Here is a 17,840-nt window from a genome sequence, read left to right as displayed (position 1 = left end):
CAGATCATGATTGTAAAGTGACACAAAGAGTCTGGCTTGTATTATTTAATAATATTTTTATTTTATTATGCCCCATTTATGGGCATTAAGTTTTCTGATCTATGGGTCCATTCGTTTGTCTGTCCATCCTTTGTCTGTCTGTCCGTTCCTCCATCTGTCCCACTTCAGGTCAAAGTTTTTGGTCCAGGTATTTTTTGATGAAGTTGAAGTCCAATCAACTTGAAACTTAGTACACATGTTCCCTATTACATGATTTTTCTAATTTGAATGCCAAATTAGAGTTTTTACTCCATATTCACGGTCAACTGAACATACAAAATGATAGTGTGGATGGGGCATCTGTGTACTATAGACACCTATGCACACATTCTTGTTTTTAATATGATTTTCCTAGTTATGAGTTCTTACATTTGTTACTGATTGCATGTGATTCTGTCACAATGGAGACAAAGGTATGTTCATCTTGGGGGCATAAGTGGTGTTTCCTATTTGTGTACCCCCAGCTTTCAGAAGTGGGTGTTTTATAGAGATGAGGTTAGTCCATTTGTCCTTTCATCCGTTCAACCTTCTGTCCCAGTTTTGTATCAGCAACTGCCACTGAATCACATGAAAGAAATTTAAGCCACTTTAACAGAATCATTCTCTCATGTTTTTCTTAGACTGACTATAACTCAAATCTTTTACAGAAGAAATCTGTAAACCAAAAAATAAAAAATAAAACTTAAAATCTTCAATTTTTCTCATATTTATTTTTTATCAATTCTTAGCTGTCAGTCAATCAGTATAAAAAATAAGAAGATCTGGTATGATTACCAATGAGACAACTCTCCACAAGAAACCAAATGACATAATAAATAACAACTAAAGTTCACTGTACAACCTTCAACAATGAGTAAAACCCATACTGCATAGTCAGCTTTAAAAGGACCCAGTTTATTTTCTTCGAAACTTATTCATTAAACACTACAGTGATTTTTTCACATCTATGTTCTCCCTGAACAGAAATAATACACAGTGAAACATGCCAATTATGTTATCAAATCACCAAAAAAAATGCTGACTTGGAAAAAATCTTTAAGTCTTAATCAAATATACTCTTAGAGAAGAAATATAAAAATTCTTCTTAACATTCTTAGAACTGCATTAGACTAAGAGAATTTATGTGTGATGAGATTAACAGATTGTATATATCCCCTTTTTCATTTTAGGTGTGTTCCTACTTTTTTTTTATTTACTGTATACAAGTGAGATAGTACAGGTAAGTTGTTTTAATGGCCAAACCATTTTTCAGTTGTTATTTAAATGATTTCAAAGTCCAAACTGATCAACAAATAGTTACATTTTGTTATCATAAAGAAAATATTATGATCATAAATTGAAGTCACTTAATATGCATGTTCCTGTTCGAAATCTAAAGAAATTTGAGGTAGATTGATTTCCTTTTAAACAAAATAATTGGATGATCGAAAAACAAAAGTGTATATGAATAGGGAATCAATGTTATGAAATGCACTTCAATACCATCATGCATTGACCATTTTATGATAAATAAACTAATGAATAAAAATGAAATACACAGACAAAAATATTTGAATTACCCCAACAGCTGGATCTAAATTTATTAGTTGATCTCATATATTATTTTAGATCATTATATCACTGAAAAATGTTAAATATGTTTACAAATAACTTGCTATTGAAGTATCATGTACACCAGCTTTGTTTTACTGTTGAATTTGTCAACTTTTTCATGAGAACATTTTCTTTTCTCTTTTTCTGGCATCATTTGTTTTGCCACTGTTACATGTATATTCTTTGCTGGATTGAGGGACAGCATACGTATATGTAAGAGAATGATAATCCCTTTCTTCATGATTAAGTATGAGAGTTAGCGAGTACCTATCATGAAGAATATTGTATGGTGCTCAAGGATAAAATGATCTCCTGATTGGTTGTATTTGAAAATTAGTTTCATTGTCAGTGCAATGTTTGCAATTAATGCATGACTTCCTTTATTAGATATTTCATTTATGGATAAGATTTAGTGATGTAAGGATTTTCTTTTAATTTTGGAAATTATAAAAGATTGTGATTTAGACATTACATGACACAACAGCTTACAATGAAATGGTAACAAAAGTTTCCTGATTGTGAGTAGGAATGTAAATCATGATGTTATATTTTAGCGAGGAATTATTTATTTGTTTATGTGCAGATTAAATCATTAAATCCAAAATTTGAATTAAAACTAATTTTATTTTACAGCAGTTGTTAGTACAATCCTTTTCATAAGATTTAGTTACTACATTTTTTGGGGCAGGGAAATGTTTTAATACAACGCTATTTAAAATATATTCCAAAGTTTAACTAAATTCCTTTTTCCAATGGTATGAGATTTTAAAAGAGTTTATTTTATTTGGCTGAAAAGATTTATATATTATTCAATCTTTTTTTTTCTTGCATTGCTTTGAAATTGTTTGTTATGTTTTAGTATAAATTTGAAGTTATTAATATTCTCATATAAAGTTAATGATACTAATGTTACTTACTGCCATTGTAAACTTCATGTTAATATGATTTAATTGTTTGTTTCAAAATTTAACTTTTAGTCAATTTTCATCTCTAATTCTTTCAAGCTGATAAATGTGCTTCTGTGTATTTGTAACTCATTTATATAAACTCTTTGTTTTGAACTGCAAAAAGGTTAATCCTTTAATAGTTGTCCCACTCGGACTTGGTGTGTCAGTGTAAGATCACTCCGATGGCCGGAGGCCAGAGGGTGATCTAACACTGACACACCAAGTCCGAGAGGGATAACTATTTTACATCTCAGCTGTTTTAGATTAGACGAAAAACCATTTACAATTCATAAAATCTAGTTTAGAACACCCACACAACCATTATAATATACTTTATAGCTGAGTTTATACATTACTATATGATTTATACCCTTTTTGACCCCCGAACACGATGAGTAGATATCAAACAATGTCAACTCGCCCCACTGGCCAATGGGCCCAACCTATATCGACACTTTATGAAAAAAAATCGCCCCACTCTTGTTTACCGACTTGCCCCACTTTTGAAAAAGTGTAAAATCAAACTGAACAATCACTGACAACTCACTTATTAACGAAAAGGGTTTAAACCCCACTGAATAAAGGTCTGCCAACTCGCCCATCTTATAAAAATATCTTGCTTCCTTTAAGTATGTTAAAATTACTGATAGTTTGTATCCAGTCGTCCTGGTGTTGTGGCTTGATACGCTAAAGGTCTTGAGTTCGAATCCCAGCATATACACTGGATTTTTTCTACGTAAGTTTTGATAGATTGATAGTCTCTTTCTGTATAATTGTATATCTAATTATAAGTTTTATAGTGGATTTGACATTCCCGCCAAAATGTTACAGAACAAAGGAAAGCATTCATAACAAAGAAACTCAAACTGGGGTGATCTGGTAGGGGTGATCCAGATCAGATCACCCCTGTTAGAACAAAGGAGCTGGGATGTAATCACTAAGAGAATGATTTCATTTATTCTTCACAATTAAGAAACACCAAATCCTACAATTTCATTGGACAAGATCACTTTGCTATATTCCAAATAATAATACTTTTTTTTATTTAAGTAGGTTAACACTGTAACCTGTAAAACTTATCTTCCCTAAGGCCCTCATAAAAAAACCAAATAAATACAAAGTGATAAAATAAAGGCACATGCATAAAAAGAATCAAATGGGACATTGTAATGAAATGTTGGAAAAGATACTCATACAGTATTTGCATCATTCAAATATTAAAACTCAACCACATTCAAAGTTTAAGTTTGTGACAAATATACGTATGATATATTACACATTTGTTTCTTAATGTTAGAAAAGTAATTTTGTCTCACCTGCAATGAATGTCATAGAAAGCATGGAAAGTGAGACTCTTTTCCAGTGACGACTGCTTAAATTTTCTGCTTAATTTAGTTTAGTAGGAACTACTTGTGATAGATCATTGATATTTTGTATGAAGATTCATTACTATCAGTTCATATCAGTTTGACAACATTTTTGAGGCCAAGCCCCTGTGGCCATGTTCCTGTGACTTTCAATCTGACAATAAATAATTTTCAATGTTAAGATTTCTGCCCAAGTTATTTTGATTAGAAGAACTTGTAATAGATCAATGATATTTTTTATGAAGTTGCATAAATATCAGTACTTATTGCACCGCATAAAATACCACATTGTGATTGGTTTAACACCTTCACATGGTGACCCCCTATGAGACTGTAGGGGGTAGTAAATTTCATAGGGGGTTCATGACGCGTTAATGGTGACATCATCTATTAATGTTGTTGTGTTTCATTGTTTATTTTTCAACATAACCCATCAGAGTTACATTGGTGTTTGTACATCTAAGTTAGCCGTTTCAAGGCCATACCCACTAGTAAGTCCAGCTACTTTGAATTAATTAGGAATGTTGCTGTCCATCAGATTGTCTTTTTTCAATGTTAGATACAGTCACAGAAATAATTATATTATAAGTACGTCTGAACCAGTGACAACTCTACAACAGATTTATCCATTGGATCACCAGCAGTGATGGAGATACATGGCTGTGTACATTCTGTATATACAACTCGTCTAAACATCAACCTAACAATGTTAGATCTGTAAATTTGCTTTCGCAAATTTTTCGTTCTTCCCTAGCCGTGATTCGAACCCATGCTACTGAGATATCGTGACACCATATTGCCTGCACTGTAACCGGCCCGCTAGACATATATATATATACCGGTATACCGGTATATATATATATATATATATGAATATAAGATCAAACTACATTCACTCTCCGCCTCCAAATTGTTTTAGAAAACCGATCTTTATTTCTTAATTTCAAATAATGATGTTATCAAAAGGACAATCACTAAAGTCTTCATTTAATCTCCAATAAAATCTATATAATATACCGGTATATATATTTGCGATGTATGAAGCCGATGGCCGGGTGTTACTTTTCATAGTTTTAATCTAGCGTTGTACTACAGTACATTATTTATAAGGCATGAAGATGTTTTTTTACAGATCAGCTAAATTATCTATAGTAAAGGATCCTACAAATTAATGTAAGATACAGTCATAGAAAATAATTATATTTATAAGTACATCTGAGCCAGTGACAACTCTACAACAGATTTATCCATCGAATCACATATATATATTGTCTATTTTCTTTTTTCAGGATCTTATGGTTTTCAATGAAGAATATGAAATAAGGATATTTAAGCTACTAACTGCAGCTTCTGAAGGTGATGTAGTAGAAATGCAAAGGTTGGTATTATAGTCTGATTTATATGATTCAGTATTCTAGCCATTATGTACTTAATTAGGCCATAGTTGCAATGATGAGAAGATGAAACTCATGCCAGTTCAACAAAGTTTTAATCCTGGTATCTATAATGGTTTATATAACTGTTGTCTTGATAAGGTAATAAAAATGGAATATTTTTTTCATTTTGTACATATCTGCCTGAGAAGCCAAGGGTTCATCTGACATTGAACTCTTTTTTTTACGACCGCAAAAATTGAAAATTTATTGGTCATATATTCGTCGTGCGAAGACATTTGGTTTTCGCACACTACCGGTAACTTTAGAAAAAGTAAATAGAAATCTATGAAATTTAAACACAAGGTTTATGACCATAAAAGGAAGGATGGGATTGATTTTGGGTGTTGTGGTCCCAACAGTTTAGGAATTAAAGGCCAAAAAGGGCCCAAATAAGCATTTTTCTTGGTTTTCACACAATAACTTTAGTATAAGTAAACAGAAATCTATGAAATTTTAACATAAGGTCTATTACCACAAATGGAAGTTTGGGAATGATTTTGGGAGTTTTAGTACCAACAGTTTAGGAATAAGGGGCCAAAAACAGGTCCCAAATAAGCATTTTTCTTGGTTTTTGCACAATAACTTTAGTACAAGTTAATAGAAATCTATGAAATTTTAACACAAGTTTTATGACCACAAAAGGAAGGTTTGGATTGATTTTTTGGAGTTTTGGTTCCACCGAATTAGGGGCCAAAAGGGTTTAAAATTAAACTTTGTTTGATTTCATCAAAAAATGAATTATTGGGGTTCTTTGATATGCCAAATCTAACCGTGTATTTAGATTCTTAATTTTTGGTCCTGTTTTCAAATTGGTCTACATTAAGGTCCAAAGGGTCCAAAATTAAACTTAGCTTGATTTTAACAAAAATTGAATTCTTGGGGTTCTTTGATATGCTGAATCTAAACATGTACTTAGATTTTTTATTATGAGCCCAGTTTATTTTTGGAAATTTTGCTATAGCTTGCTATGGCTACTTTCCATAGGCGTTGGCCTCAACTTCCAGTGAGACAGACTATCGCAATGTTCTGCTCCAAGATAATGTAGTACTAGTGTTCGTTCGAATTCTGATTCTTGGATATTTTGAGTTGCTACTCTTTTGAAAAGATTACAGCTTGAATAAAACAGGAATGAGTGTTCACCTACAATTCAGATGAATTTAACTTCATTTTGAAAATAAATATCACAAACACTACTTTGCGTATCGGCCATTGGCTGAAGAGAAAATCAAAAGAAATCTACGCGAGACAGCGTTTCATTCATGAATGTTTCATGAATGAACATTTTCCCGCACTATTTTTTACTATGTATGATATTTACAACTGTTTATTATAGAATAAGAAAAAGTCTGAGTGTAACAAAAGAGTCCGGTATGCGAGAACAAGTTGTTATTTGACCAAGTTGTCGGACAATTGACAAGTGATGATGGTTTTATTTATTTTAATAATACACAGGTGATAGAATATAAAATAATCGATAATTATCATATGGCTAATGTCTCACGCCAAGGACGAGTAAAGGCAAATACCGGCTTTAATAGAAAAGTGCATTGTTTTTGTCAAACTGGACATCGATCTAAAAGTTTTGATGCAAAAAATCATTTGAAAACTTTTAATTGCGTTATTTAAATACTAGCTGTTTCACATTCCAATGTGGATATAAGGACCTCCACTCGTTCAGCATGCTCAAGTGGATCAAACTAACAACAGAAAAACATTGTCTAAATCATGTCAATGACAATTAGTATCATAGCATCCGTATAATTTAAAAGCAACCGAGTAATCATCTACTTCTTATAATATTATAGTTCAGTGTATCAAGACCGAGATCAAGCTAAAGACAAGTGCTGTAGAAATTATTAAAATGATTTAATAACTTTTGTCCATGAACTAGCAAAATGACTTTCTTAGTGCTTAACAATGCAGTGGCGAATCCAGAACTTTTTATCCTCACACTTTATTCCTGGGGCAGTATGATTCTTTAAGATTTACCTATAATTAACAATGTGTCGTCCTAACACAGAGGCAATGATTACTAGTATATCAAATAAACGGCTTAAAACAAAAATCTCAAATGTCATTGCCTCAATGGTAATTACACAGCAGCAACCAAAATGTGTTACAGGGTTATAAGCACCTCAGATCAACATTGTATGAATCTAGTGTATATAAACCTTGTATTTCTGATGTCATACTACTATTGTTATGCCCCCACCATATTGAGTTTTAGTCTTGTTTTTTTCTGTAAGTATGTACGTCCCTTACTTGTACGTACGTCCATTCATCCCAAAATTGATTTCTGTTCTCCGTTACATTAGTTTGTCTGAACCAAATTTTATGAAACTTATACGCAATGCTTATATTAACCACAAAACCATAGGCGGATCCAGGGGGGGGCCCCTTTCGTGGGAAAAAAATGGTTGATGATATAGGGAATCATTGAAGCATGACTGGAGCGGGCCCCCCTTAGGTCAGTCAGCGGGGCCCCCCTTAGGAAAAGTTCTGGATCCGCCACTGAAAACACAAGTCAAGTTTGAATTTTGTTGGCGTCACTTTTACCATTTTAGATGTAAAGGGGTGAAATTTTCAGTATACCCTATCAAGTATATATACCCTTCGGTTATACATTTATTAGGTGAACATAAAACGGTCTTTAAATTTAGAAGAAATAATAGATATATAAAACTAGAATGTGTCCATAGTACAGGCATGCCCCATCTGCACTATCATTTTCTATGATCATTGGACCGGAAAATGGAATAAAACCCTAATTTGGCATTAAAATTAGAAAGATTATATTATAGGAAACTTCTATAATACTAAAATAACACTACTAAATTCAATCATTGTCAAATTGCGTCCTATTGTAGTATTTTAAGCAGTAAGACTTTCTAAGATGAAAATACGAATACTAAAAATCTGGACTTAAAATAAGACGTATTGAAAATAAGAAGGTCCAATTTGTCAGCCGTCATGGGGTAAAAATGACAAATCAAAGAATTCAATTTTATATATACCCAATATAGGACAATGGTGTTGATTAAAAATTACCCCACTCCAGACCATTTTGTTTTCCACATAATTAATATATATTGCCAATAATTAACAAGTTCCGGGTCGTATCCGATACCGATACCAATAGTATATTCACCTGTTTCCTATTACCTTATTTGTACGTTTCTCATCTGACAGGTGCACCGCCAAACAGTGTATTTCAGATTTTGCTATATACACGGGTCATAATCACAGGGTTGACACTACTAAATTCAATCATTGTCAAATTGTTCCCTATTGAAATATTTTAAGCAATAAGACTTTCTAAGATGACAATATGAATACTAAAAATCTGGACTTAAAATAAGGCGTATCGATACAGTTTTCTATTTGTTAGAGGGCATGATATAAAACAGCGAATCAAAGAATTCAACTTTATTTATAACTAAATTAATAAATATAGGACAATGCTGTTGATTAAAAAATATTCCATTCCAGGACCTTTGGTTTTCTGAATAATTAATATTACCAATAATTGATAAGTTCCAAGTTGACGGATTCAAACAGAAAGATTTTAAAAGCAGAGAAAACTGTGCATCTTATAATCAGCATGACTTTGATAACAATCCCAATACTAAAATAAGGCTTACGCATAGTTTAGTTTGAAAAATCAAAACTGTGATTAAATACATATTTGAAATGATACACCTCTATAACCTATTTGAAGTAATACACATATACAGTTGCAAACTTTCCAGAGGTGCTATCCAGCAGTTTGATTTATTATGAGCCCAGTTTTCAAGTTGGTCCATATCGGGGTCCAAAATTATTATATTACAGTTATTGTGCAATAGCAAGAAATTTTCAATTGCACAGTATTCCGCAATAGCAAGAAATCTCCAATTGCACAGTATTGTGCAATAGCAAGAAATTTTCAATTGCACAGTATTCCGCAATAGCAAGAAATCTCCAATTGCACAGTATTGTGCAATAGCAAGAAATTTTCAATTGCACAGTATTGTGCAATAGCAAGAATCTTCAATTAAACAGTTTTGTGCAATAGCAAGAAATCTTCAATTGCACAGTATTTCGCATTAGCAAGAAATATCTAATTGCAAAATATTGCGCAATAGCAAGAAATTTTCCAATTGCACAGTTTTGTGCAATAGCAAGAAATATTCAATTGCACAGTATTGTCCCGTTTTCAAATTGGTCTACATTAAGGTCCAAAGGGTAAAAAATTGAACTTTGTTTGATTTCAACAAAAATTGAATATATGGGCTTCTTCAATATGCTGAATCTAACCATGTATTTATATTTTTAATATTTGGGACCCGTTATCAAATTGGTCCTCATTGAGGTCTTAAGGAGGCTCGCGGGTATAAGATTTTCAGAAAAAAAATAAACATTAATTTTTCATTACAAATTTTACTTATTACCTTAAGTAGCTGTTACTTTTTCATATGGTACAAAAATCATTCCAAAAAATCCATTTGTATTGGTCCCAGGTGACTTTTAAAATGTAGATATCATTGAAAATGCTCCAAATTATCTCCCTTTGGTGCAAAAATGCCATTTTTGGCATTAAAATTGAAATATCTTTTTTAACTCATCAGTGACATATATTTTTTATTGTTGTTTTCGAATAAGCTGTACATAAACTAAATAATTGTAAAATTTAAGCGATTACTGTAATTAATTTCTTTTTTTATTTCGGTATTACCGCTTTTTCTTCTATTAATTCAACAGAAAAAAAGGACATTTACAAAAATGTATGCTTCTTTCAAAGGCAGATTGTGAGCGTAAATGAACAGTGACCCCATTTTTATATTTCATTTTTCTAATAAGTATAAGATAAAGTTCGTTTATAGAAAAATATAGAGAAATTCTATATTAAACTAAAAAAATGATTTAGACCCGCGACCCCCCTTAAGGGTCTAAAATTGAACATTATTTGATTTCATCGAAAATTGAATTCTTGGGGTTCTATGATATGCTGAATCTAACCATGTATTTAGATTTTGGATATTGGACCATAATAGGTAAATGTCAAATTAAAAATTTTTAAGTTTTTAAGTTTAAGTTCTTAGACCACATTCATTCTGTGTCAGAAACCTATATTGTGTCAACTATTTAATCACAATCCAAATTCAGAGCTGTATCAAGCTTAAATGTTGTGTCCATACTTGCCCCAACTGTTCAGGGTTCGACCTCCGTGGTCGTATAATGCTGCGCCCTGCGGAGCATCTAGTTTTAGTTCATATATCAACTGTATGTTATTATGATATTGCCTGTTTCTCAGATTCTATCAATGAGTTTATAGAATAATAGTAAGTTGTATATGTCCATCTGACTGTGATCTTACTTTCATAAATCACATGCATTCACACACACACAGTCAAGGGAGTCAGAAGTCAGTTATGTTCCAAACATGCATAAACAATGAGTTTAAGAGTTATCAGATGGTTAATGAATTGGCTACTTCTATTTTGATAACCATTTCAGTTAAAAAAAAATGTATTGGGTACCTCAATTGCCATGAAAAAGCCAAAGACTTATGTTGTACTGCATGAATTGGTTTCTGCCAATGGTATCACTCTTTTGGTAATTGTTACATTTTTTGGATTGGCCAGGTACCAAGTTATCACATTGATTTTAATTGCATAAACATAGTACAAGTTTCTGACTGAAAAAATATAATATGCATTCCAAACTTAGTAAAAAAAAGTAATATAGGGGTACACTGTAGTAATGTTATAGCTTCAATTCCACTGCCAGTGCTTCTTAAGTTGGAGAATCTAATGTTTATCTGAGCTCCTATTCTAATCAAATGATTTGGAAACTTTTTTCTCATGTTTAAACAATGTTTTGTCTATTGCATTATTCTTAATTCTGATTTATTTTAGACTTCGACATGAAAGTTGTATAGATATGGAAGATGTGGATTATGACAGTCGTTCTGCACTCCATTTAGCAGCATGTTCCAATAAGACTCAAGCTGTGGACTTCATTGTAAAACATCACCTATGTTTCCCAGAAGCAACAGATAGGTACAAGTTAATGACATTAAAACTGAAATTAAAGTTCAGGTTCTCTGTAATTAATGAAACTTGGTAAAGCATAGCCAGAAATTAGTAGTGGTTTTGCTAATTAATATTCATAATATGTAAATGAGAATTGTACCACGTGATAGTAGTTTGAACTGGACTGGCTTGATATTAAAATCATTAAAATCTTTAAAACACGGATATTATACGTTGCCCGTCACAGAGTCCTTATTTACAATCACTTTGATATTTCCGTAAAGTTGTCAGGCGGTCAAAATCAAAACAATGAACGTGAATTTAGTGAACTTTTCGTGCTTTCGTGAGTTTATTCTTCTTGAAATAGTGACATTTTAACTTTACGTGGGAACCTAGAGTTCAACGACTACACATACAAGGTTTGGACTTGCTTATTCTTTGGAAATACAAGTTTCAAATTTCACCCCGGCAACCTGTTTTTGTAATGACCTTAGTAGCCAATTTTCGACACGAAGTCTGCAAATTTGACGTTTCAGCCATTTTAGCCTGTATTTTACACTGCAATATTAAGGGCCTCTCGCTTCAATTTTTAAAATAGCTCAGGAACCTGTATTTTTGCAACAACAGTCATTATGTTTCGTTTAAATGGTGCATATTGTTGTGTATATTCATTTTCTGCCCTGGCAACCTGTCTATCACTTAAATTAAAATTAAAATAGACATTTTTTCAAAATTCCCTATCATTTTAATGTAATTTCCGTGACCCGTATCCGATTTCTTTAGTATAATATTCAAATAAGCAAAGTGGCGTTGATTTCTGGATATGGATTGTATGTTTTCATGGGTTGATGATATAAATTCACATATGTCCAACAGAAGTTTGAAAGTGGTCAACATATGCAAATGGCTATTTTCTATGCATTATGACAGGACATGTAAGATTGCATGGCTATTTACAGTTTGTATAAATTAGGATGTTTTTAGTTAAAGTCTTTTCAATTCATTTTGACCAAAAAAAAATTATATCTCATTTAATGAAAAACTACAAACACTTCCAATATAGCCCATTTTAAGATGGTTTCATTAAAATATTGCAATGGAAGCTTACCATATACATATGCTTAGAAGCTTCAAGATGTCTTATGCAATAATAGGGATATTGATATGATACATGTTTTGCATTCTATGTTGTAGCTGATATTTTAAAAAATGTTTTAGTCATAGTGGTAACTTATATGTAATTTATATTTTTAAGTGTCAAGATTCTATATCCTTTATATTTTCAATACAACTAATGTAATTATGAAAGGATTCAAATTTACGTTATAATCCAACTTGACAGATGGAACCGATCAGCTGAGGATGATGTTAAATGGCACCAGAAACAAAACAATTATCATCATGACGATGACAGTTATAAGAAAGTCTTGGAAAAATTAAAGAAATATAAAGAACAATACCAATCAAAAAGGAAAGAGGTAAATTTATGAACAATTCATGAAAGGATTGAGATTAGAAAAAAGAAGGAAGAAAATATCAATTTAGCAAAAACTCTTAAATCAAAATGGACAGAAAGCACAGAACAAAAGGAATCGCCACATTACACATAAGTCTGCTCCTAAACTAAAGATTGAGCAGCTTGGACCCATCCAAAATTTAGAAGTGAACTCACAGTTGCAACCTTATCTTCATCTCAAATACATAGTTTTTCATGAACTGGAAATGAATAGATAAATTTTACATGTTAATGACTTACATTATGAATGAATAATGCTTACTGGGAATAAAGTATACCTGCAGTGGACCTAACCAGTAGTAATAAGGTATCATAGATAGCAGAGATTTGTAAATGTCACTTTTCTAAACCTTAGATCCAACCCATGAACAAATAGTAAATTATCATACCCTGATATATAATCAATTATGAATTTAATTGAAATAAGTTAGACAAGACACTTCACAATGAAAGCAACATTGACATTAGAATACAATGCAGAAAACTAAAGTTAAAGTGCACAATCCCCTCTTGAAAAAACTGTATAGAAATTGGGTGCTTTGAAAGTCTTAAGAGTTTCTGAAACACTTGTATTGTGTATTATATTGAGGAGGACATGTAAAAGTGCAGAATAGAAAGTATATGTCATAAGTTGTATATAAAACTATTTTCTTCAGACAGGGGATAAAAATACCTTTGTTCATAACTGTAAATATGTTTAATCTACTGCATTGCAGAAGACACATTTTAGAGAAAGTAAAGCTATGGAACTGATCAAAGCAGCTGAAAAAGGAGATCTACATACAATTAAACGGTAAAGAAACCATTATGTTTGTTTAAGAACGTTTTGGGGTACTGTGGATGCATTTATTTTCGTGGGTACCAATTTTCGTGGATTGAGGAAAACTTGCATAATCGTGGATATATAAATTCGTGGTTTTGACAAAGTTTGCATAAATTCCTTTAGAAAATATGTATTTCGTTGAACATTTAAATTCGTGGTTCTTCTGTACTCACGAAATCCACGAAAATTAGTATCCAGCGAATATTAATGAATCCACAGTACTTGATTTCTAGATAAACATTTAATTGAACATATTTGTTTAAATCCTTTCTGTCAGAGTAGGGTAACTGGTTATGATTACACCTTATATAAGAATCTTGGATTTTGATTGGTTAGAAGGAACTGAATAATTTGGTTCATATTATACCATTGCTTGGGTATAAGTGTAACAGTCATTTTTGGCCACAAAATATATTTTCATATTTGAGCGTATTTAATGACTAAATCAGTTAAACTAACTGAATCGACTGAAGTAGACACATAAATGTTTAAGAACTGTCCAAAATCTTTCATCAGATGAACTTCAAATTTGAGGCCAAAATCGGCCCTTACCGGACCTACTCCTTTCAGAAATACACGGGCGAAATTACCCTTGTTGTAACATGTGTTTTTCGGCCTCAAGGTTTAACTTGGTAATATATTGTTGACAATAGCATTTGCTCAGATAGTATGATTGTTAAAGGTTTGCCTGCTTGTAATAAAAAATAGTCCAATGATAAAAAATAAAAGTACAACACAAAGTCATTATAGTACCATTAAAAGTAATATGTAAATGGCACAAAAGAAAAGGAAGCAAAGCTAAACAACAATCTCAATATACTAGTTATTTTACCCCAGCAAGTGTTATAATTTTGTTTTTATATAAAAAAAAGAACTCAAAATTTTTACACAACACTAAAACATAACTTATAGTTATAAACAGTGAGAAAGTCAGTGTCTTTATAAAAAAATTTTTAGTCAAAAAAGTAAAATATTATATATATGTTTATTTGAGAACAACAATGATGTTTATTACAGGAATTTAACTATGCCCCTACTGTATTTAGAATATAAAACGCTCTTGACAGTGTATTTCATGTATACAATTTACACATTGTATTTTCAGATTGTTTAAACTTGGAACTGATATGAACCTGCCGAATTCTGCTGGGAGGACAGCATTACATGCTGCTGCAGAAAATGGAATGAAACACATAGTAGATTATTTAATAGACAAATGTGAAGTGTCACCATTTGTAAGATGGAGGTTAATACTAAACTCTCATGATGTGATGAATAACACAAATAAGTTGTACTGCTGTTCAACAATATTTTAATTATCTTATATATAATTTTCAAGTGCCAAATCGAGGGGAGACTTTTTTTTAACTTAATTTTGAGGTCACTAACACAAAAGCCAAATTATATAATAGCATTTAACAGACATTTTCGTCAAACATTTTGATTCCGAATGACATGAACCATTTGTCCAGACCAGACTTAGCTTGAAAATTCCCTTTGGAAAGAACAAGATTCCTATTAATTTTAGATCAGTGTGTTACTAGTCATGGTCACATTGTCTATAAATATAATAAAGATATCTCAGCCATGAAAAAGATCTTTACCAACCTTTGGTGAATAATAAGCCTTGCATAGGATTAATACAATAATATGTCTGTGTGTATGTCAGTTATTTTAAAATGATCAAAAGCTATACAGTGATCGGGAAGGACGTGCGCCCTGCGCCTATAGCGCATATTGACAAGAAATGGCGCATACAGTGACAAATGAAAGCGCCCACGTGGCGCACAATATTTTTCACTTCGTTTCGATATGTTTAAATATTGTCAAATGAATTTCCGATCGTGTTCCGTGACGCCATGTGTGTGTACACACAACTGTGTAATATTCCTCCAATAATAGGAGCACCTATATATTTTTGGGACGTCTCGGGTGTTTCCCTATCATAATAGAACCATGTGATTAAACGTCTCGGTGTTTTCCTATTGTAATAATAGAACCTTGCGGTCTAACTGATAACCCGAAAAATGTAATTAACCATCATTCATGATATATTTGTTTACAAACAACTTTAAATTTGTGAAATTTGGCTAGTACAGACATTTAACTCTAATAATAATCTCATTTAGTTTAGCTTGTTATTATTTCGATGGAAGAACCCCAAGACTTTTTAGGAAAATAGTCTTTGTCTCCATTAAACTAAAAGGCGCCTAACTGTCCTTGTCATTTTTTGGTCTTTGGCTCGTTTTCACATTTTGTAAACATGACTTCAGGGATTTGTTATGTTCTATGAATTAATGGTACTCTATACTGTTATTCTTGTCACCGTGATGAAGTTATAATAATACAAGAAGTGCAGAGGAAAGCCTGAAATGTCCCCTGATACGGAACGTCTAACATAAGTATGGTATCGACGAAGACCCAAATTTAATGTAAAAATAAAAACATGAACAAGAACAACGCAACCGTACCAGTTTAAAATCATAAAGGTAAGTATCAACACCTCTTTGCCAAAATATACTGATAATTTTTTTTTACAGAAGTCAATTAAAATGGCCCACTCATTTGACAACATGGCCCATTATTTTTTAAAATGGCCCATTGAATTTATTTTTGAGGGGCCCTGGGCCCATAGTGAAAAAAACCTTCCAGATCACTGGCTATATATAGACCATGTTTACACTGTTTACAAGATATGTCTTTATGCCGTACATTTAACTTTTTAGCAATAAAAGACCCATTGAAATCTTAAAAGTTGATGAGAATGATGTAACACAGCAAATATCTGAAAAGTTACAACGCTATATGGATGACTTAAGAGAAGAAAAAGTTGCTGGAAAGGTATGGATTTTTATGCCCCATTTATGGTCATTATGTTTTCTGGTCTGTGTGTCTGTCTGTCCATCCATTCGTCTGTCTGTTCTTTCGTTCGTTCTGCTTCAGGTTAAAGTTTTTGGTCGAGGTAGTTTTTGGTGAAGTTGAAGTTCAATCAACTTGAAACTTAGTAAGCATATTCCCTATGATACGATATTTCTAATTTAAATGCCAAATTAGAGTTTTTAACCCAATTTCACGGTATATTGTTACAAATGAGTAAATAATTTTAAAAGATCATTTTATTGTTGTTTGAAGCATGTGTGTGATGTTTTCAGTCACAAAAACCAACAGAAAATTACCCTTTTTCATTGACCTTGGTGGTAAAGTTTCATGTGCTATGTTATATAAGGAAAGTTGATACCTATATATTCAAAAAAGACATAAAGCCTATCTTTATATAGTTGTTGATCAAACTAGGAAACATTGAATTATGTTTTTTAAATCCTGATTTTAATTTGAGCTAGAACAGAATCTATCAAACCAACTCCCTTGACCTCTAGTCTGTTATTATGTTGGAGGAAGCCAAACTTCTAGCTATAGGAGAGAACCACTGAGCTTTTGGCAGTGATTAGTCAAACTAACGAGATATAGACAAATGATCTCTAGGTCAAATCTTGAGGACCATTTTGAACAACTAAGTACCAAAGATGTGTGTGGGAGGGTAAAATTAACTGTACTAATGTACTGTAGTCTAGTTTTACAACCACTAGGCCCTGAACAAGAAATCTTTATTTTCTTGAACACTGTTGACATTCTTCAAACTGGAAGTTAGTTTTTGTTTTTCTTAAAGGGTACTTTTTACTTACCGGTAATCTATAAAAATTGAAAGTAAAATGATTTGGTCAACATTATGAATTTATTGATCTTTGATAATTTAATTTTTTAAAGGATGCATTCAATTTGGCTATAATTGCTTTAGCTTTAGTTATACTGAAGGTTTAAAAAATATGTTTTTCTTTCATAGAATAACAGTTCCAACCCAAAGGTATTGTATATAAATGAGGCACTAATCGTGCTTTATAATGCTAATTTAGCACCAAATATATATCTGCTAATATGTAGTAAAATGAATAGGCATATATGTAGTATTTTCATTTTTCAAAAGATTTTTTTACAATATATTTTATTTAAAATCAAAGAAGAGCACTGTTCATGATTTGCAAGATAGTGAAAAATGGAAAATATAAAAATGATGTGTAATATGATAGAGTTGTTCATCATATAATGT

General features: G+C 31.9%; 1 protein-coding gene across 2 annotated transcripts in view; it reads left to right on the top strand.

Annotated features, from left to right (window-relative positions):
- The window catches only part of LOC143067776 (uncharacterized), a 51,715-nt gene that overhangs the window by 10,078 nt on the left and 23,797 nt on the right, over nt 1-17,840 (top strand). For both annotated transcript variants that reach the window (XM_076241313.1, XM_076241312.1), the window contains exons 9-15: nt 1,209-1,258; nt 5,236-5,324; nt 11,280-11,423; nt 12,739-12,874; nt 13,629-13,705; nt 14,841-14,981; nt 16,462-16,576. In XM_076241313.1, coding sequence (XP_076097428.1) covers nt 1,209-1,258; nt 5,236-5,324; nt 11,280-11,423; nt 12,739-12,874; nt 13,629-13,705; nt 14,841-14,981; nt 16,462-16,576 — 752 coding nt within the window. The remainder of the gene's footprint in view (nt 1-1,208; nt 1,259-5,235; nt 5,325-11,279; nt 11,424-12,738; nt 12,875-13,628; nt 13,706-14,840; nt 14,982-16,461; nt 16,577-17,840) is intronic.

This window comes from Mytilus galloprovincialis, chromosome 3 (genome assembly GCF_965363235.1).
Source record: "Mytilus galloprovincialis chromosome 3, xbMytGall1.hap1.1, whole genome shotgun sequence".
In the NCBI taxonomy this organism is placed as follows: domain Eukaryota; kingdom Metazoa; phylum Mollusca; class Bivalvia; order Mytilida; family Mytilidae; genus Mytilus; species Mytilus galloprovincialis.
The sequence above is the reverse complement of the archived record's forward strand: the minus strand, read 5'-3'. Positions and strand labels throughout refer to the sequence as shown.